The sequence below is a fragment of the Scyliorhinus torazame genome, chromosome 17 (genome assembly GCF_047496885.1).
Source record: "Scyliorhinus torazame isolate Kashiwa2021f chromosome 17, sScyTor2.1, whole genome shotgun sequence".
NCBI classification, from domain to species: domain Eukaryota; kingdom Metazoa; phylum Chordata; class Chondrichthyes; order Carcharhiniformes; family Scyliorhinidae; genus Scyliorhinus; species Scyliorhinus torazame.
In genome coordinates, this window is record NC_092723.1 from 4794469 (window position 1) to 4815162 (window position 20694).

Genomic DNA, 20694 nt, shown 5'->3' on the forward strand with positions numbered 1-20694 from the left:
TATGGCTGGTTTATTTATTCTTCATGTCATAGCATGTTCTAAGCACACTAGAAAAACAGTTGGAACTTAATCAACACTCGCACATACAAACGTTAATCCAGCATTAATCCAACAGTTCTACCCTTCTACGCACAGAAGCATTAAATTAAATCCACTGAAAACTATTTCTAATGTTTACCAACACAAATATAAATCACTTAAAATTACCTTTGATTTCCTAACAATGCTTCTTGTGCATGCATATGTAATGAGCTTAACACTAGGAGATTGCAGGCGGCCAACCACTCCACTCCCCCACACTGCCCCCGCCCCCGTCCCCTCCGCACCACCACTCCCCCACACTGCCCCCACCCCCGTCCCCTCTGCACCACCACTCCCCCACACTGCCCCCCGCCCCCGTCCCCTCCGCACCACCCCCTCCATCCAGTGAAAATCGCTCCACCATCCAATCCCGCTGCTGAACTTGAATTCCAGACCATACCCCACCCCAAGGTATCATTGACAGAATTGGCGCGTATCGTTTATATGGGTGGAGAAATTAAATGTTGATGTTGTATTCTCCGACCTTAATCACTGTTATACTGACGCTTGTAGTTTCTGTCATTTTTCTGATCAGAAATAAGAATCTGAAAACGCTTTTAGGATACATCGGTTTTGCTTATGGGAATGGAAGGTAAAAGTTATAATTTCCTAAATTGTTTAAGTCTCCAAGTTCAGTGGGTCTCGTGTTTGTAAATATCAATGTCAGCATTTCTGTGATTATTTTGTTAAAGTTAAATTGGTAATTTTCAATAATGCAAAAGAACGAAGGCAGCAGACACTGAGCTCCGACAGTTCCAGGTTTCTTATTAGATTTCCCATGAGATGCTCAGATTATCCTGTTGGACAGACAATCCACAAATCAGGGGCGAAATTTTCCTACCCGCCCCGCCACATTTCTGTGCCGACCGGCCGGCGGGAGTCTCCGTAACACCGGCCGGTCAATGGGGTTTCCCATTGTGGGGCACCCCCACGCCGTCGAGAAACCCCCGGGCGCCGGCAGAACGGAGACTTCCGCCGGCGGAGAATGACGCCCCAGGTGACTTTGGTGGAATTTCAGTTATTGGTTGCACATCTGCTGAATGGGGGTAGCCTGTGCACCCCAAAGGGGAATTATCAAACATTATACATTTTTTTTATCATGGAGGATGTGTGTGCACGGTCTGTCAGTGACCTTATGGAGGGGACAGGGAGTATCACCTGTCCTGGCTGATATTCCCAGTTAGTTAATGGAGAATTTCTCCCAACTCCTTCTTTGCAATTCACAACGACACAAGATCATTCAACAGGAAGAAGGACATTCTTCATATATTCACAAGAAGGTTTCCCACAATGGGCAGGACACAGTCTCGCACGGTTAAGTGAATTTAGGAACTCACTTAGCTGAACCGACGCCGGATCAATCGGCCTCGCCGAGGAGACCCCAGCTGGGTGCCTGGTCTCCACAACAGGAACCAGGCGGAACAGTACCTGGAGGGGTCTCTCAGGGGATTGGAGGCCCCCAGGTGGTCGGCCTCCAGACAGGGTGGCATCCAGGTACTGCTAGCGCCACCCGGGTACGTTGCCATTGACAGCCTGGCACTGCCAGGTGGGCATATGTTCTGGTCCTGCCTGAAGTTGGAGAAATCTTGGGGGTCATTTTTCAGCACCATGTCGGCGATCCCGCTCTTGGATTTGGAGCCGAGCCCCCTGGGGGCCATATTTGGGTGTTGGACTAACCGGACATGCAGGCGGAAGCGGGGGAAAATGTTTTAGCCTTTGCCTCACGGCAGGTCCTGTTGGGGTGGAGGTCAGCCTCTCCATTCAGTACCTGACTATGGCTGGGAACCTGATGGAGTTCCTGTATTTGGAGAAGATTACGTTTACCCTGAGGGGATGATTGAGGGATTGGATTGGATTTGTTTATTGTCATGTGTACCAAGGTACAGTGAAAAGTATTTTTCTGCGAGCAGCTCAACAGATCATTAAGTACATGGGAAGAAAAGGGAATAAAAGAAAATACATAATAGGGCAACACAACATATACAATGTAACTGCATAAGCACTGGCATCGGAGATTTAGGAGTCTGGTGACAGTGGGAAAGAAGCTGTTTTTGAGTCTGTTCGTGCGTGTTCTCAGACTTCTGTATCTCCTGCCCAATGGAAGAAGTTGGAAGAGTGAGTAGGCCGGGTGGGAGGGATCTTTGATTATGGTTCTACAAGATTATGGGGTTCCACAAGAGCTGGGGTCTGTTTATTCTTCACTTTAAAGAGTTGGTTACAGTCAGCTGCTGGGGGAGGAGGAGGGGTTTGGAGGGGACGATAGGGATGGGTGGGGGGGAGGGGGGTGCTATTTTTTGAGTTATTCTGGTGTTGGTTGGGAGACTGGGGGGGAGGGTCTCTGTTGTTCTTGTTCTTTTGCATTGTTCTATTTTATGTATAAAATGTTAAAAACCAAACAAAAATATTTTCAAAAACAATATTGATCAAAAAAAGAGGCACTGTCCCTGTTGGAAGATTCAACACACATTTAAGTTATTAAAAAGTTTCAGATATTAAAATAGAGTGATGTTTAAAATTAGCATAAATATTCAAAGAAACAATACTGGCCAGAAATGACCTGATTGTGAAAAGGAAATTTACAGATTTAATGCTTTCTCTATTCCAACTTTCCCATGGTTACATCTCCCAGCATTGCAATTACAAAGGAAAGCCGGGAAAAGTTCAGCAATTCTGTCGTGACTTTTCTGCGGAAGCACAAGTTCGATGGTTTGGACCTGGACTGGAGGTTTCCTGAGCATGCATGCAAGTCACCGGAAGATAAACAACGTTTCACCCTCTTGGTCAAGGTGACAGGTCTCAGACTATCATCTTTAATATGGCATCTTGTAAAGACATTTGGAAATGATCTAAAGACAATGATGTCGGATCAATGCCAGTGAGGGCCACACCTTCATGAAAATAGCTGCTGGAGGAGCAGAGAAAATGACTCGGGCATATTTAGTTTAAACAGGATCTCAGGGACGTGCACACAGTATCAGATATAATAAACTTGATGCATATCCATAGAAACACAGAAAATAGGAGCAGGAGGCGGCCATTCGGCCCTTCGAGCCTGTTCCGCCATTCATTATGATCATGGCTGACCATCCAATTCGGTGCCTGTTCCCGATTTCCTCCCAAATCCCTTGAATGCTTTGGCCCCAGGTGCCATATCTAATTCCTTCCTGAAATCATACAATGTTTTGGCCTCAATTACGTTCTGTGGTAGCGAATTCCACAGACTCAACGCTCTCTGTGTGAAGACATTTCTCCTCATCTCTGCTGTAAATGGACCACCCCGTTTCCTCGGGCTGTGACCCCTGGTTCTGAACACACCCACCATCGGGAACATCCTTCCTGCATCTACCCTATCTCGTCCTGTTAGAATTTTACATGTTTCCATGAGTTTGCCCCCCTCCAATGACAGTTCCAGAAGAGTAACAGGATGGCCACAAATGTAGACTTTTCAAGTGGAGCTGTGACGACAGGAATTATGTTCTGAAGGATGTTTATCATCATTAAGATTTGCTCATCCTTTGTAGGAAATGATGGAGGCCTTTAAAGCGGAGGCACTGAAAACTAAGAAGGCCAGACTCCTGCTGACAGCTCCAGTCACTGCTTCTAAAAGGGATGTCAAGGTTGGATATGAGATAGCTGAGATTTCACGGTAAGCACGAGAAGATTGAAATTTACAACCTTTGGAAAAAAGCTTGGGGCTGGATTCTCCGTAGCCCGATGCCATAATCGTGATCGGCGATGGGGCAAAGAATGGATTCCCATGACAGAATCGGGACCGGTACGGTTTGACGCCGGTCCGTCATGGTCCGCCACCTCCAAATAGCGTTATCATCACGCGGCCCGTTTCAACGCTGTTGGCGCATCACCAGCCAGTCTACCCGCGATGCTCCGCCCTGATGGACTGAGTTCCCGACAGCGCGGGCCACGTGTGGTTCCATCAGCCGGGAACCCGGCGTGTCGGCTGCAGAAAGTGTATCGCGCCACCACATTTGTCTGGGATCCATGGGGGGGGGGGGCGCCTTCTGCTAGAGTTGGAGCGAGCGGTGGGGGGGTGGCCAGGGGGTGGGTTGTGGGGTCGCGGTTGATGGGTCAGGGTCCGTGCATGGCCGGCACCATGTTTTATGGCGCGACCAGTCCAGTAAATTCTATGTCTATAAAAAAGGATCTTCCTCTTGCTTGGAGGGTGTTGGGTTTGAGAGGCGCACAATGCATATCACTTCCATACTGAGGGAGCACTGGAATGTCAGGGGCCCATCCCTTAGATTAACTGAAATCAAAGCCCTGTCTGATCATAGAATCATATAGTTTACTGTGCAGGAGGCCATTCGGCCCATCGAGTCTGCACCAGCCCTTGGAAAGAGCACCCGACCCAAGCCCACACCTCCACACTATCCCCGTAACCCATTAACCTCATCTAATCTCTTTGGACTCTAAGGGCAATTTAGCGTGGCCAATCCACCTAACCTGCACTTCTTTGGACTGTGGGAGGAAACCGGAGCACCCGGAGGAAACCCACGCAGACACGGAGAGAACGTGCAGACCCCACACAGACAGTGGCCCGAGGCCGGAATTGAACCTGGGACCCTGGAGCTGTGAGGCAGCAGTGCTAACCACCGTGCCACCGCGCCGTCCCACAGGTGGATGCAAAACATTAAGTGGGGCTCCAGAGAAGTAAAGAGACTCCTGTTGTTAAAACTGGCCTCAACTCCAACACCAATGACAGGAAGCAAACCTGCAATTTTGCCTGGGAATCAGTGTTTGGCAATTCGACCCACTGACACAGTAAAACATATGATTAGATATAATTAACTATTTAAAACATTTGGGATTGTATTGCTACATTTGGTACTTTCTTAAACAGGAATCTAGACTTTATCACTGTGATGGCATTTAACTTTAACATGTGGAACTTTGTCGCCGGACACCACAGCCCCCTGTATCATCGCTCTGTCGACGGCAACAAAGAACACAATATTGTAAGTGTGTCCGCTTAGAAATAGACACTTATGTTTTATTATTTATTGTTATTTATTATTATTGAATATTTTACCAATATAATATAGGAAATGGTTTTCAGCTGTGAAAAACCTCAATAAAGATACCAAGCTATGTTATTTTGCAGAATTACATTTTGAAATACTGGAGGGACCAAGGTGCACCAACAAAAAAACTACTTGTTGGATTCCCAACATTTGGAGTTACCTTCACCCTTAAAACGCACAAGACAGTGATTGGTGCTCCCGTCTCTAAAAGTGGGAAAGCTGGTTCATACAGTGGCACCAGCGGAATTTTGGCTTATCAGGAGGTAATTATGCAGAAAATTTTATTCGGTTTCACATGATAAAGTTTCTCAAATTGATTTCAGGTGGAAAGTGATCAGGAAGAAATTTTTCACGACATTGTGGTGGAATTTCCTTGCTGGTTCTGTTAAAAATTAGAATGACACTTTGCTTCTGCAAAAACATGTGTATATACCGATATATATTTGTACATGTGTCCAGAATCAGATTGAAAGAGGGAAAGGAACAGGCAAGTGGTGTGAGTGTAATTTCCTGCAAACTCTCTCAGGTTTTGGTTCTCCAGAAACAAATCAGTGGAATGATTATTTTTGGTCGTTGACAGCTTCATATCCGAGTCAGACAAGAACTCTGCAGTATCATAGAATTTACAGTACAGAGGGAGATCATTCGGTCCACCGAGTCTGTACCAGCTCTTGGAAAGAGCACCCACTTAAACCCACGCCTGCCCCCTCTCCCCCTAACCCAATAACCCCACCTAATTTTGGACATGAAAAGTAGTGGGAGAACAACTGCTAGATACTGACACCAAACATCATATGAAGTTGAATTGGACTTTTTATTTAATCTTGCTTAATTAGTATGTGAATGGAGAATGGAAGGTACCGGAGTGAAGAACCCCCAGTAGTTTGGTAAACTATTAGAACTTTTTAGACTGGATGACTTCAACCCAACTTTAAGACAAAGAGCTGAACATTTGATTCGGTATTTAAAATACAGTAACGTTGTACAAGGTGGCTGGCACATGCCGACTCTTTTGTGTTTGGTGTACAAGTGGTCATAGGATCCCTACAGTGCAGAAGGAGACCATTTGGCCCATCAAGTCTGCACCCACCCTGCCTAGGACCAATCCTCCACCCTAATCCTATAACCCCAACCGAAGGGGCAATTTAGCACGGCCAACCCACCTAACATGCACATCTTTGGACTGTGGGAGGAAACCGGAGCACCCGGAGGAAACCCATTCAGACACGGGGAGAATGTGCAGACTCCGCCCAGACAGCCACCCGAGGCTGGAATTGAACCCGGGCCCCTGGCACTGTGAACCATTGTGCCACCGTGACACTCCGTCTGGGATGTTATATTCTGTCTTAATCTCTGATTAAAGTCAACATATCCACATTTTGACTGCAGTTGATTCTGTTTGATCAGCTGATTATTACATCAACCAGCCTTTGAAAGATTCAAAACATTAGAATTCTCTGACCTCTGACTGTAACATCAATGGAAACTCCACTGAAATGACACAATTGGCTATTTCTACAGTATCTCCAGGAATTTTGTAAAATTTCGACAAGCATTAAAGTTGGAGATCAGAAAATTCTTCAGGAAAATCCCAGGTTCATATCACATCTTATAACAGGTCGCAGACACATCACAATGTGCTTCAAACACAGTGAACAATGTTCGGAAAACAAAGGTCGTTTTAAGGGATTTATATTTGTTTTGATAAACATTGGAAATAAGGTGAAGTTTTAAATGGATTTAATTTAATGTTTCTGTGTCTGGAAGAGTGAAACCAAGAGTTAAAATTCATGCTGGACAAAGGTGTTTGTATGTGTGGGGTTGGTTTCAATTCCAACTGTGTCTCTACTGTGCTTGGAGAGGGTTACAGCGTGAAGAATAAATAGAAATAAAGTAAAAGCAAATTACTGCGGTTGCTGGAATCTGAAACAGAAACAGAAAATACTGGACAATCTCAGCAGGTCTGACAGCCTCTGTGGGGAGAGAGAAAGAGGACTAACGTTTTGAATCTGGTTGACTCTTTGTCAAAGCTCGAGAGGACTGGAAATGGGGTCTGTAGTGGGGGGTCTGTGGAGTGGTGATGCTGGATAGGGGGCCAGCGATAATTGGAGAATGACAAAGATGTCATGGACAGAAAGACAAAAGAAATGTAAATGGGGTGATTAAGGCTGAGGAAGGTGCTGATCGTGGCACAGAAAGAGATTAGAATGTGTGAATGGCAGAACCAAGGTGAACAGAGTGTAAAGGGCAACTAGGAACAGGGAACCGATGGACCAAGTGGGGCAGAGGGGGGACAATGCTGAGGGGAAAACAGTGAAATGGAAGAAATTAAAATAAATTGGTAGAAATAAAAATGGGGTGAAGGTGGAGGAGAGAGTTCGCAGTCTGAAGTTGCTGAACTCAATGTGAAGTCCGGAAGGCTGTAACGTGTCTAATCGGAAGATGGTGTCCTGTTCCTCCAGCTTGCGCTGGGCCTCACTGGAACACATTGCAGCAGTCCAGTAGAGCAAGGGATTTATTAGTAACTAGAGGCACATACAAGGATTTTTAAAAAGCGTTTAAGTTTTAGTTTAAGCTCAATTTGTGAGTAGTTGGAGGCAGGACCCCTGGGAATGACCATCTCTCAATTTTGCCAGAAGACAGACTGGACAGGTGTTGAGCTGCAAAGAGGTAGGCTTTCTACAAGACAAACTACAGTCCAGGAAAGGAGAGGTCACCCTGTTAGGGATTTTCTATAGGCCTCTGAAAAGTTCCAGAGATGTAGAGGAAAGGATTGCAAAGATGCTTCTGGAGAGGAGCGAAAGCAACAGGGTAGTTGTTATGGGGGATTTTAACTTTCCAAACATTGACTGGAAACGCTTAGTTCGACGACTTTAGATGGGTCCGTTTTTGTCCAAAGTGTGCAGGAAGGTTTCCTGACACAGTATGTAGATAGGCCAACGAGAGGCGAGGCCATATTGAATTTGGTAGTGGGTAATGAACCAGGACAGGTGTTAGATTTGGAGGTAGGTGAACACTTTGGTGCTAGTGACCACAATTCGATTACGTTTACTTTAGTGATGGAAAGGGATAGGTATATAGCGCAGGTCAAGAGTTATATCTGGGGGAAAGGCAATTATGATGCGATGAAGCAAGACTTAGGATGCATGGGATGGAGAGGAAAACTGCCGGGGATGGGCACAATGGAAATGTGGAGCTTGTTCAAGGAACAGCTACTGCGTGTCCTTGATAAGTATGTACCTGTCAGGCAGGGAGGAAGTGGTCGAGCAAGGGAACCGTGGTTCACTAAAGCAGTTGAAACTCTTGTCAAGAGGAAGAAGGAGGCTAATGTAAAGATGAGACATGAAGGTTCAGTTAGGGCACTCGAGTGTTACAAGTTAGCTAGAAAGGACCTAAAGAGAGAGATAAGAAGAGCCAGGAGGGGACATGAGAAGTCTTTGGCAGGTATGATCAAGGATAACCCTAAAGCTTTCTATAGATATGTCAGGAATAAACGAATGACTAGGGTAAGAGTAGAGCCAGTCAAGGACAGTAGTGGGAAGTTGTGCTTGGAGTCCGAGGAGATAGAAGAGGTGCTAAATGCATATTTTTCATCAGTATTCACACAGGAAAAAGACAATGTTGAGGAGGAGAATACTGAGATTCAGGCTACCAGACTAGAAGGGCTTGAGGTTCATAAGGAGGAGATGTTAGCAATTCTGGAAAGTGTGAAAATAGATAAGTCCCCTGGGCTGGATGGTATTTATCCTAGGATTCTCTGGGAAGCTAGGGAGGAGATTGCTGAGTCTTTGGCTTTAATCTTTAAGTCATCTTTGTCTCCAGGAATAGTGCCAGAAGACTGGAGGATAGCAAATGTTGTCCCCTTGTTCAAGAAGGGGAGTAGAGACAACCCCGGTAACTATAGACAAGTGAGCCCTACTTCTGTTGTGGGCAAAATCTTGAAAATGTTTATAAGAGATAGGATGTATAATCATCTGGAAAGGAATAATTTGATTAGAGATAGTCAACACGGCTTTGTGAAGGGCAGATAGTACCTCACAAACCTTATTGAGTTCTTTGAGAAGGTGACCAAACAGGTGGATGTGGGTAAAGCAGTTGATGTGGTGTATATGGATTTCAGTAAAGCGTTTGAAAACGTTCCCCACGGTAGGCTACTGCAGAAAATACGGAGGCATGGACTTCAGGGTGATTTAGCAGATTGGATCAGAAATTGGCTAGCTGGAAGAAGACAAAGGGTGGTGGTTGATGGGAAATGTTCAGCCTGGAGTCCAGTTACTAGTGGTGTATCACAAGGATCTGTTTTGGGGCCACTGCTGTTTGTCATTGTTATAAATGACCTGGAGGAGGGTGTAGAAGGATGGGTGAGTAAATTTGCAGATGGCACTAAAGTCGGTGGAGTTGTGGACATGCGGAAGGATGTTACAAGTTACAGAGGGACATAGATAAGCTGCAGAGCTGGTCTGAGAGGTGGCAAATGGAGTTTTATGTAGAAAAGTGTGAGGTGATTCATTTTGGAAGGAATAACAGGAAGACAGAGTACTGGGCTAATGGTAAGATTCTTGGCAGTGTGGATGAGCAGAGAGATCTCGGTGTCCATGTACATAGATCCCTGAAAGTTGCCAACCAGGTTGAGAGGGTTGTTAAGAAGGCGTACGGTGTGTTAGATTTTATTGGTAGAGGGATTGAGTTTCGGAGCCATGAGGTCATATTGCAGCTGTACAAAACTCTGGTGCGGCCGCATTTGGAGTATTGCATGCAATTCTGCTCGCCGCATTATCGGAATGATGTGGAAGCATTGGAAAGGGTGCAGAGGAGATTTACCAGAATGTTGCCTGGTATGGAGGGAAGATCTTATGAGGAAAGGCTGAGGGACTTGAGGCTGTTTTCGTTAGAGAGAAGAAGGTTAAGAGGTGACTTAATTGAGGCATACAAGATGATCAGAGGATTGGATAGGGTGGACAGTGAGAGCCTTTTTCTTCGGATGGTGATGTCTAGCACGAGGGGACATAGCTTTAAATTGAGGGGAGATAGATATAGGACAGATGTCAGAGGTAGGTTCTTTACTCAGAGAGTAGTAAGGGCATGGAATGCCCTGCCTGCAACAGTAGTGGACTCGCCAACACTAAGGGCATTCAAATGGTCATTGGATAGACACATGGATGAAAAGGGAATAGTGTAGATGGGCTTTAGAGTGGTTTCACAGGTCGGCGCAACACCGAGGGCCGAAGGGCCTGTACTGCGCTGTAATGTTCTGTGTTCTATGTTCTATGTTCTAGATAGGCAGGAAATTGGGACAGGAAGAATGCTTAAGACTACTGGAGTTAAATGAATAGAGACCAAGGTATTGTTCAGAAGAATTCTAGGAAGAGTCTGCAATGTGTTCTCAATTAAAGAGACAATGACTTTAACCAGATTTAAAGTTGGACAGGAGCCTTCAAAATTCAAACAGACGTCCGGTGTCATTTTAATACAGTCTGGGAATCAAGTCTTAAAGAAATTGTGAGCAGGGGCAGCACGGTGCCACAGTGGTTAGCACTGCTTCCTCACGGCGCTGAGGTCCCAGATTGAATCCTGGCTCTGGGTCATTGTCCATGTGGAGTTTGCACATTCTCCCCGTGATCAAGTAAGTTTCACCCTCACAACTCAAAGATGTGCAGGTTAGGTGCATTGGCCACGCTAAATTGCCCCTTAATTGGAAAAAATGAAGTGGGTACACTAAATTTAAAAAAAGGAATTGTGAGCAGTTTGCCCAGCAGTCAAGACAAAGAAATCCTAAAGGGGTTTGTGTAAAATCCTGCACTGGATTCACTGTTAAAAGTGGGGTGGAAGCTTTGCCTAAAAGTATCAATCGGAAACCTGGGACGGGATTCTCCGCAATCGGCGCAATGTCCGCCGACCGGCGCCAAAAACGGCACGAATCAGTCCTGCATCACGCCCACCCAAAGGTGCGGAATTCTCCGCATCTTGGGGGGCCGAACCCTCACCTTGAAGGGCCAGGCCCGTGTCGGACTGATTTCCGCCCCGCCAGCTGGCGCGGAAATGACTTTGCAAGTGCCGACTATCCCAGTGGCCAGCCGTGATTCTCGCCGCGCCGGTTTGCGGGGGTGGTGGAAGAATTGCGTACGGGCGCCGAGGCGGCGTGGCGGGACTCGCGCGGCGCCCTGGCGATTCTCCCACCCGGCGTGGGGGGGGGGAAATTTCGCCCCACAGACTCCAACTCAGAGTTTCAGAGGGAAGAGTAATGACTTAGACCAGGCCAATGAGATTGGCCAATTAGAATATGAGTAACCTGATAAGTGGCCCAATCAGGACACTCCTTTCTCTGGACATAACAGGGAGAGTCAGATCCTGTGCACTCCCGGTGTAGAGAGTGAGCTGAGTGCACTCCCGGTGTAGACAGCGAGCTGAGTGCACTCCCAGTGTAGACAGCGAGCTGAATGCACTCCCGGTGTAGACAGTGAGCTGAGTGCATTCCCGGTGCAGACAGCGAGCTGAGTGCACTCCCGGTGTAGACAGCGAGCTGAGTGCACTCCCAGTGTAGACAGCGAGCTGAGTGCACTCCCGGTGTAGACAGGGAGCTGAGTGCACTCCCGGTGTAGACAGCGAGCTGAGTGCACTCCCGGTGTAGACAGCGAGCTGAGTGCACTCCCGGTGTAGACAGCGAGCTGAATGCACTCCCGGTGTAGACAGCCAGCTGAATGCACTCCCGGTGTAGAGAGTGAGCTGAGTGCACTCCCAGTGTAGACAGCGAGCTGAATGCACTCCCGGTGTAGACAGCGAGCTGAATGCACTCCCGGTGTAGACAGCGAGCTGAGTGCACTCCCGGTGTAGACAGCGAGCTGAGTGCACTCCCGATGTAGACAGCGAGCTGAATGCACTCCCTGTGTAGACAGCGAGCTGAGTGCACTCCCGGTGTAGACAGCGAGCTGAGTGCACTCCCAATGTAGACAGCGAGCTGAATGCACTCCCAGTGTAGACAGCAAGCTGAATGCACTCCCGGTGTAGACAGCAAGCTGAATGCACTCCCGGTGTAGGCAGTGAGCTGAGTGCATTCCCGGTGTAGACTGCGAGCTGAATGCACTCCCGGTGTAGACAGCGAGCTGAATGCACTCCTGGCGTAGACAGCGAGCTGAATGCACTCCCGGTGTAGACAGCGAGCTGAGTGCACTCCCGGCGTAGACAGCGAGCTGAATGCACTCCCGGTGTAGACAGCGAGCTGAATGCACTCCCGGTGTAGACAGCGAGCTGAGTGCACTCCCGGTGTAGACAGCGAGCTGAGTTCCCTCCCAGTGTAGACAGCGAGCTGAATGCACTCCCGGTGTAGACAGCGAGCTGAGTGCACTCCCAGTGTAGACAGCGAGCTGAATGCACTCCCGGTGTAGACAGCAAGATGAATGCACTCCCGGTGTAGACAGGGAGCTGAGTGCACTCCCGGTGCAGACAGCGAGCTGAATGCACTCCCGGTGTAGAGAGTGAGCTGAGTGCACTCCCGGTGTAGACAGTGAACTGAGTGCACTCACGGTGTAGACAGCGAGATGAATGCACTCCCGGTGTAGACAGCGAGTTGAGGGCACTCCCGGTGTAGACAGCGAGCTGAATGCACTCCCGGTGTAGAGAGCGAGCTGAGTGCACTCCCGGTGTAGACAGCGAGCTGAGTGCACTCCCGGTGTAGACAACGAGCTGAATGCACTCCCGGTGTAGACAGTGAGCTGAGGGCACTCCTGGTGTAGACAGTGAGCTGAGTGCACTCCCGGTGTAGACAGCGAGCTGAATGCACTCCTGGTGTAGACAGTGAGCTGAGTGCACTCACGGTGTAGACAGCGAGCTGAATGCACTCCCGGTGTAGACAGCGAGCTGAATCCACTCCCGGTGTAGACAGCGAGCTGAATGCACTCCCGGTGTAGACAGTGAGCTGAGGGCACTCCCGGTGTAGACAGTGAGCTGAGTGCACTCCCGGTGTAGACAGCGAGCTGAATGCACTCCCGGTGTAGACAGCGAGCTGAGTGCACTCCCGGTGTAGACAGCAAGCTGAGTGCACTCCCGGTGTAGACAGGGAGCTGAGTGCACTCCCGGTGTAGACAGCGAGCTGAATGCACTCCCGGTGTAGACAGTGAGCTGAGTGCATTCCCGGTGTAGACAGCGAGCTGAATGCACTCCCGGTGTAGACAGTCAGCTGAGTGCACTCCCAGTATAGACAGCGAGCTGAATGCACTCCCGGTGTAGACAGTGAACTGAGTGCACTCACGGTGTAGACAGCGAGATGAATGCACTCCCGGTGTAGACAGCGAGCTGAATGCACTCCCGGTGTAGACAGTGAGCTGAATGCACTCCCGGTGTAGACAGTGAGCTGAGTGCATTCCCGGTGTAGACAGCGAGCTGAATGCACTCCCAGTGTAGACAGCGAGCTGAATGCACTCCCGGTGTAGACAGTGAACTGAGTGCACTCACGGTGTAGACAGCGAGATGAATGCACTCCCGGTGTAGACAGCGAGTTGAGGGCACTCCCGGTGTAGACAGCGAGCTGAATGCACTCCCGGTGTAGACAGCGAGCTGAGTGCACTCCCGGTGTAGACAGCGAGCTGAGTGCACTCCCGGTGTAGACAACGAGCTGAATGCACTCCCGGTGTAGACAGTGAGCTGAGGGCACTCCTGGTGTAGACAGTGAGCTGAGTGCACTCCCGGTGTAGACAGCGAGCTGAATGCACTCCTGGTGTAGACAGTGAGCTGAGTGCACTCCCGGTGTAGACAGCGAGCTGAATGCACTCCCGGTGTAGACAGCGAGCTGAATGCACTCCCGGTGTAGACAGTGAGCTGAGGGCACTCCCGGTGTAGACAGCGAGCTGAATGCACTCCCGGTGTAGACAGCGAGCTGAATGCACTCCCGGTGTAGACAGCGAGCTGAATCCACTCCCGGTGTAGACAGCGAGCTGAATGCACTCCCGGTGTACACAGTGAGCTGAGGGCACTCCCGGTGTAGACAGTGAGCTGAGTGCACTCCCGGTGTAGACAGCGAGCTGAATGCACTCCCGGTGTAGACAGCGAGCTGAGTGCACTCCCGGTGTAGACAGCGAGCTGAATGCACTCCCGGTGTAGACTGCAAGCTGAGTGCACTCCCGGTGTAGACAGGGAGCTGAGTGCACTCCCGGTGTAGACAGCGTGCTGAATGCACTCCCGGTGTAGACAGTGAGCTGAGTGCATTCCCGGTGTAGACAGCGAGCTGAATGCACTCCCGCTTTAGAGAGTGAGCTGAGTGCACTCCCGGTGTAGACAGCGAGATGAATGCACTCCCGGTGTAGACAGCGAGTTGAGGGCACTCCCGGTGTAGACAGCGAGCTGAATGCACTCCCGGTGTAGACAGCGAGCTGAGTGCACTCCCGGTGTAGACAGCAAGCTGAGTGCACTCCCGGTGTAGACAACGAGCTGAATGCACTCCCGGTGTAGACAGTGAGCTGAGGGCACTCCTGGTGTAGACAGTGAGCTGAGTGCACTCCCGGTGTAGACAGCGAGCTGAATGCACTCCTGGTGTAGACAGTGAGCTGAGTGCACTCCCGGTGTAGACAGCGAGCTGAATGCACTCCCGGTGTAGACAGCGAGCTGAATGCACTCCCGGTGTAGACAGTGAGCTGAGGGCACTCCCGGTGTAGACAGCGAGCTGAATGCACTCCCGGTGTAGACAGCGAGCTGAATGCACTCCCGGTGTAGACAGCGAGCTGAATCCACTCCCGGTGTAGACAGCGAGCTGAATGCACTCCCGGTGTACACAGTGAGCTGAGGGCACTCCCGGTGTAGACAGTGAGCTGAGTGCACTCCCGGTGTAGACAGCGAGCTGAATGCACTCCCGGTGTAGACAGCGAGCTGAGTGCACTCCCGGTGTAGACAGCGAGCTGAATGCACTCCCGGTGTAGACTGCAAGCGGAGTGCACTCCCGGTGTAGACAGGGAGCTGAGTGCACTCCCGGTGTAGACAGCGTGCTGAATGCACTCCCGGTGTAGACAGTGAGCTGAGTGCATTCCCGGTGTAGACAGCGAGCTGAATGCACTCCCGGTGTAGAGAGTGAGCTGAGTGCACTCCCGGTGTAGACAGCGAGCTGAATGCACTCCCAGTGTAGACAGCGAGCTGAATGCACTCCCGGTGTAGACAGTGAACTGAGTGCACTCTCGGTGTAGATAGCGAGATGAATGTACTCCCGGTGTAGACAGCGAGCTGAGTGCACTCCTGGTGTAGACAGTGAGCTGAGTGCACTCCCGGTGTAGACAGCGAGCTGAATGCACTCCCGGTGTAGAGAGTGAGCTGAGTGCACTCCCGGTGTAGACAGTGAACTGAGTGCACTCACGGTGTAGACAGCGAGATGAATGCACTCCCGGTGTAGACAGCGAGTTGAGGGCACTCCCGGTGTAGACAGCGAGCTGAATGCACTCCCGGTGTAGACAGCGAGCTGAGTGCACTCCCGGTGTAGACAGCGAGCTGAGTGCACTCCCGGTGTAGACAACGAGCTGAATGCACTCCCGGTGTAGACAGTGAGCTGAGGGCACTCCTGGTGTAGACAGTGAGCTGAGTGCACTCCCGGTGTAGACAGCGAGCTGAATGCACTCCTGGTGTAGACAGTGAGCTGAGTGCACTCACGGTGTAGACAGCGAGCTGAATGCACTCCCGGTGTAGACAGCGAGCTGAATGCACTCCCGGTGTAGACAGTGAGCTGAGGGCACTCCCGGTGTAGACAGCGAGCTGAATGCACTCCCGGTGTAGACAGCAAGCTGAATGAACTCCCGGTGAAGACAGCGAGCTGAATCCACTCCCGGTGTAGACAGCGAGCTGAATGCACTCCCGGTGTAGACAGTGAGCTGAGGGCACTCCCGGTGTAGACGGTGAGCTGAGTGCACTCCCGGTGTAGACAGCGAGCTGAATGCACTCCCGGTGTAGACAGTTAGCTGAATGCACTCCCGGTGTAGACAGTGCGCTGAGTGCATTCCCGGTGTAGACAGCGAGCTGAATGCACTCCCGGTGTAGACAGCGAGATGAATGCACTCCCGGTGTAGACAGTGAGCTGAATGCACTCCCGGTGTAGACAGTGAGCTGAGTGCATTCCCGGTGTAGACAGCGAGCTGAATGCACTCCCAGTGTAGACAGCGAGCTGAATGCACTCCCGGTGTAGACAGTGAACTGAGTGCACTCACGGTGTAGACAGCGAGATGAATGCACTCCCGGTGTAGACAGCGAGTTGAGGGCACTCCCGGTGTAGACAGCGAGCTGAATGCACTCCCGGTGTAGACAGCGAGCTGAGTGCACTCCCGGTGTAGACAGCGAGCTGAGTGCACTCCCGGTGTAGACAACGAGCTGAATGCACTCCCGGTGTAGACAGTGAGCTGAGGGCACTCCTGGTGTAGACAGTGAGCTGAGTGCACTCCCGGTGTAGACAGCGAGCTGAATGCACTCCTGGTGTAGACAGTGAGCTGAGTGCACTCCCGGTGTAGACAGCGAGCTGAATGCACTCCCGGTGTAGACAGCGAGCTGAATGCACTCCCGGTGTAGACAGTGAGCTGAGGGCACTCCCGGTGTAGACAGCGAGCTGAATGCACTCCCGGTGTAGACAGCGAGCTGAATGCACTCCCGGTGTAGACAGCGAGCTGAATGCACTCCCGGTGTAGACAGCGAGCTGAATGCACTCCCGGTGTACACAGTGAGCTGAGGGCACTCCCGGTGTAGACAGTGAGCTGAGTGCACTCCCGGTGTAGACAGCGAGCTGAATGCACTCCCGGTGTAGACAGCGAGCTGAGTGCACTCCTGGTGTAGACAGCGAGCTGAATGCACTCCCGGTGTAGACTGCAAGCTGAGTGCACTCCCGGTGTAGACAGGGAGCTGAGTGCACTCCCGGTGTCGACAGCGAGCTGAATGCACTCCCGGTGTAGACAGTGAGCTGAGTGCATTCCCGGTGTAGACAGCGAGCTGAATGCACTCCCGGTGTAGAGAGTGAGCTGAGTGCACTCCCGGTGTAGACAGCGAGCTGAATGCACTCCCAGTGTAGACAGCGAGCTGAATGCACTCCCGGTGTAGACAGTGAACTGAGTGCACTCTCGGTGTAGACAGCGAGATGAATGTACTCCCGGTGTAGACAGCGAGCTGAGTGCACTCCCGGTGTAGACAGTGAGCTGAGTGCACTCCCGGTGTAGACAGCGAGCTGAATGCACTCCCGGTGTAGAGAGTGAGCTGAGTGCACTCCCGGTGTAGACAGTGAACTGAGTGCACTCACGGTGTAGACAGCGAGCTGAATGCACTCCCGGTGTAGACAGCGAGTTGAGGGCACTCCCGGTGTAGACAGCGAGCTGAATGCACTCCCGGTGTAGACAGCGAGCTGAGTGCACTCCCGGTGTAGACAGCGAGCTGAGTGCACTCCCGGTGTAGACAACGAGCTGAATGCATTCCCGGTGTAGACAGTGAGCTGAGGGCACTCCTGGTGTAGACAGCGAGCTGAGTGCACTCCCGGTGTAGACAGTGAGCTGAGTGCACTCCCGGTGTAGACAGCGAGCTGAATGCACTCCCGGTGTAGACAGCGAGCTGAATGAACTCCCGGTGAAGACAGCGAGCTGAATCCACTCGCGGTGTAGACAGCGAGCTGAATGCACTCCCGGTGTAGACAGTGAGCTGAGGGCACTCCCGGTGTAGACAGTGAGCTGAGTGCACTCCCGGTGTAGACAGCGAGCTGAATGCACTCCCGGTGTAGACAGCGAGCTGAGTGCACTCCCGTTGTAGACAGCGAGCTGAATGCACTCCCGGTGTAGACAGCAAGCTGAGTGCACTCCCGGTGTAGACAGGGAGCTGAGTGCACTCCCGGTGTAGACAGCGAGCTGAATGCACTCCCGGTGTAGACAGTGAGCTGAGTGCATTCCCGGTGTAGACAGCGAGCTGAATGCACTCCCGGTGTAGACAGTGAGCTGAGTGCACTCCCAGTATAGACAGCGAGCTGAATGCACTCCCGGTGTAGACAGTGAACTGAGTGCACTCACGGTGTAGACAGCGAGATGAATGCACTCCCGGTGTAGACAGCGAGCTGAATGCACTCCCGGTGTAGACAGTGAGCTGAATGCACTTCCGGTGTAGACAGTGAGCTGAGTGCATTCCCGGTGTAGACAGCGAGCTGAATGCACTCCCAGTGTAGACAGCGAGCTGAATGCACTCCCGGTGTAGACAGTGAACTGAGTGCACTCACGGTGTAGACAGCGAGATGAATGCACTCCCGGTGTAGACAGCGAGTTGAGGGCACTCCCGGTGTAGACAGCGAGCTGAATGCACTCCCGGTGTAGACAGCGAGCTGAGTGCACTCCCGGTGTAGACAGCGAGCTGAGTGCACTCCCGGTGTAGACAACGAGCTGAATGCAGCCCCGGTGTAGACAGTGAGCTGAGGGCACTCCTGGTGTAGACAGTGAGCTGAGTGCACTCCCGGTGTAGACAGCGAGCTGAATGCACTCCTGGTGTAGACAGTGAGCTGAGTGCACTCCCGGTGTAGACAGCGAGCTGAATGCACTCCCGGTGTAGACAGCGAGCTGAATGCACTCCCGGTGTAGACAGTGAGCTGAGGGCACTCCCGGTGTAGACAGCGAGCTGAATGCACTCCCGGTGTAGACAGCGAGCTGAATGCACTCCCGGTGTAGACAACGAGCTGAATCCACTCCCGGTGTAGACAGCGAGCTGAATGCACTCCCGGTGTAGACAGTGAGCTGAGGGCACTCCCGGTGTAGACAGTGAGCTGAGTGCACTCCCGGTGTAGACAGCGAGCTGAGTGCACTCCCGGTGTAGACAGCGAGCTGAATGCACTCCCGGTGTAGACAGCAAGCTGAGTGCACTCCCGGTGTAGACAGGGAGCTGAGTGCACTCCCGGTGTAGACAGTGAGCTGAATGCACTCCCGGTGTAGACAGTGAGCTGAGTGCATTCCCGGTGTAGACAGCGAGCTGAATGCACTCCCGGTGTAGAGAGTGAGCTGAGTGCACTCCCGGTGTAGACAGCGAGCTTAATGCACTCCCAGTGTAGACAGCGAGCTGAATGCACTCCCGGTGTAGACAGTGAACTGAGTGCACTCTCGGTGTAGACAGCGAGATGAATGTACTCCCGGTGTAGACAGCGAGCTGAGTGCACTCCCGGTGTAGACAGCGAGCTGAATGCACTCCCGGTGTAGACAGCGAGCTGAGTGCACTCCCGGTGTAGACAGCGAGCTGAGTGCACTCCCGGTGTAGACAGCGAGCTGAATGCACTCCCAGTGTAGACAGCGAGCTGAATGCACTCCCGGTGTAGACAGCGAGCTGAGTGCACTCCCGGTGTAGACAGCGAGCTGAATGCACTCCCGGTGTAGACAGCGAGCTGAATGCACTCCCGGTGTAGACAGCGAGCTGAGTGCACTCCCGGTGTAGACAGCGAGCTGAGTGCACTCCCAGTGTAGACAGCGAGCTGAATGCACTCCCGGTGTAGACAGTGAGCTGAATGCACTCCCGGTGTAGACAGTGAGTTGAGTGCACTCCCGGTGTAGACAGCGAGCTGAGTGCACTCCCAGTGTAGACAGAGAGCTGAATGCACTCCCAGTGTAGACAGCGAGCTGAATGCACTCCCGGTGTAGACAGCGAGCTGAATGTACTCCCGGTGTAGACAGCGAGCTGAGTGCACTCTAGGTGTAGACAGCGAGCTGAGGGCACTCCCGGTGTAGACAGCGAGCTGAGTGCACTCCCGGTGTAGACAGCGAGCTGAATGCACTCCCGGTGTAGACAGCGAGCTGAATGCACTCCCGGTGTAGACAGCGAGCTGAGTGCACTCCCGGTGTAGACAGCGAGCTGAGTGCACTCCCGATGTAGACAGCGAGCTGAGTGCACTCCCGGTGTAGACAGCGAGCTGTATGCACTCCCGGTGTAGACAGCGAGCTGAGTGCACACCCGGTGTAGACAGCGAGCTGAGTGCACTCCCAGTGTAGACAGCGAGCTGAATGCAGTCCCGGTGTAGACAGCAAGTTGAATGCACACCCGGTGTAGACAGTGAGCTGAGTGCATCCCCGGTGTAGACAGCGAGCTGAGTGCACTCCCGGTGTAGACAGCGAGCTGAGTGCACTCCCAGTGTAGACAGCAAGTTGAATGCACTCCCGGTGTAGACAGCGAGCTGAATGCACTCCCGGTGTAGACAGCGAGCTGAGTGCACTCCCGGTGTAGACAGCGAGCTGAATGCACTCCCGGTGTAGACAGTGAGCTGAGTGCACTCCCGGTGTAGACAGCGAGCTGAGTGCACTCCCAGTGTAGACAGCGAGCTGAATGCACTCCTGGTGTAGAAAGCAAGCTGAATGCACTCCCGGTGTAGACAGTGAGCTGAGTGCATTCCCGGTGTAGACAGCGAGCTGAATGCACTCCCGGTGTAGACAGTGAGCTGAGTGCACTCCCGGTGTAGACAGTGTACTGAGTGCACTCTCGGTGTAGACAGCGAGATGAATGTACTCCCTGTGTAGACAGCCAGCTGAGTGCACTCCCGGTGTATTCAGCGAGCTGAATGCACTCCCGGTGTAGACAGCGAGCTGAGTGCACTCCCGGTGTAGACAGCGAACTGAGT

General features: G+C 51.5%; 1 protein-coding gene across 1 annotated transcript in view; it reads left to right on the plus strand.

Moving 5' to 3' along the window:
• The window catches only part of LOC140393657 (chitinase-3-like protein 1), a 107165-nt gene that overhangs the window by 38983 nt on the left and 47488 nt on the right, over window positions 1-20694 (plus strand). The window contains exons 5-9 of the mRNA XM_072479939.1: window positions 617-673; window positions 2711-2867; window positions 3603-3727; window positions 4940-5054; window positions 5201-5383. Coding sequence (XP_072336040.1) covers window positions 617-673; window positions 2711-2867; window positions 3603-3727; window positions 4940-5054; window positions 5201-5383 — 637 coding nt within the window. The remainder of the gene's footprint in view (window positions 1-616; window positions 674-2710; window positions 2868-3602; window positions 3728-4939; window positions 5055-5200; window positions 5384-20694) is intronic.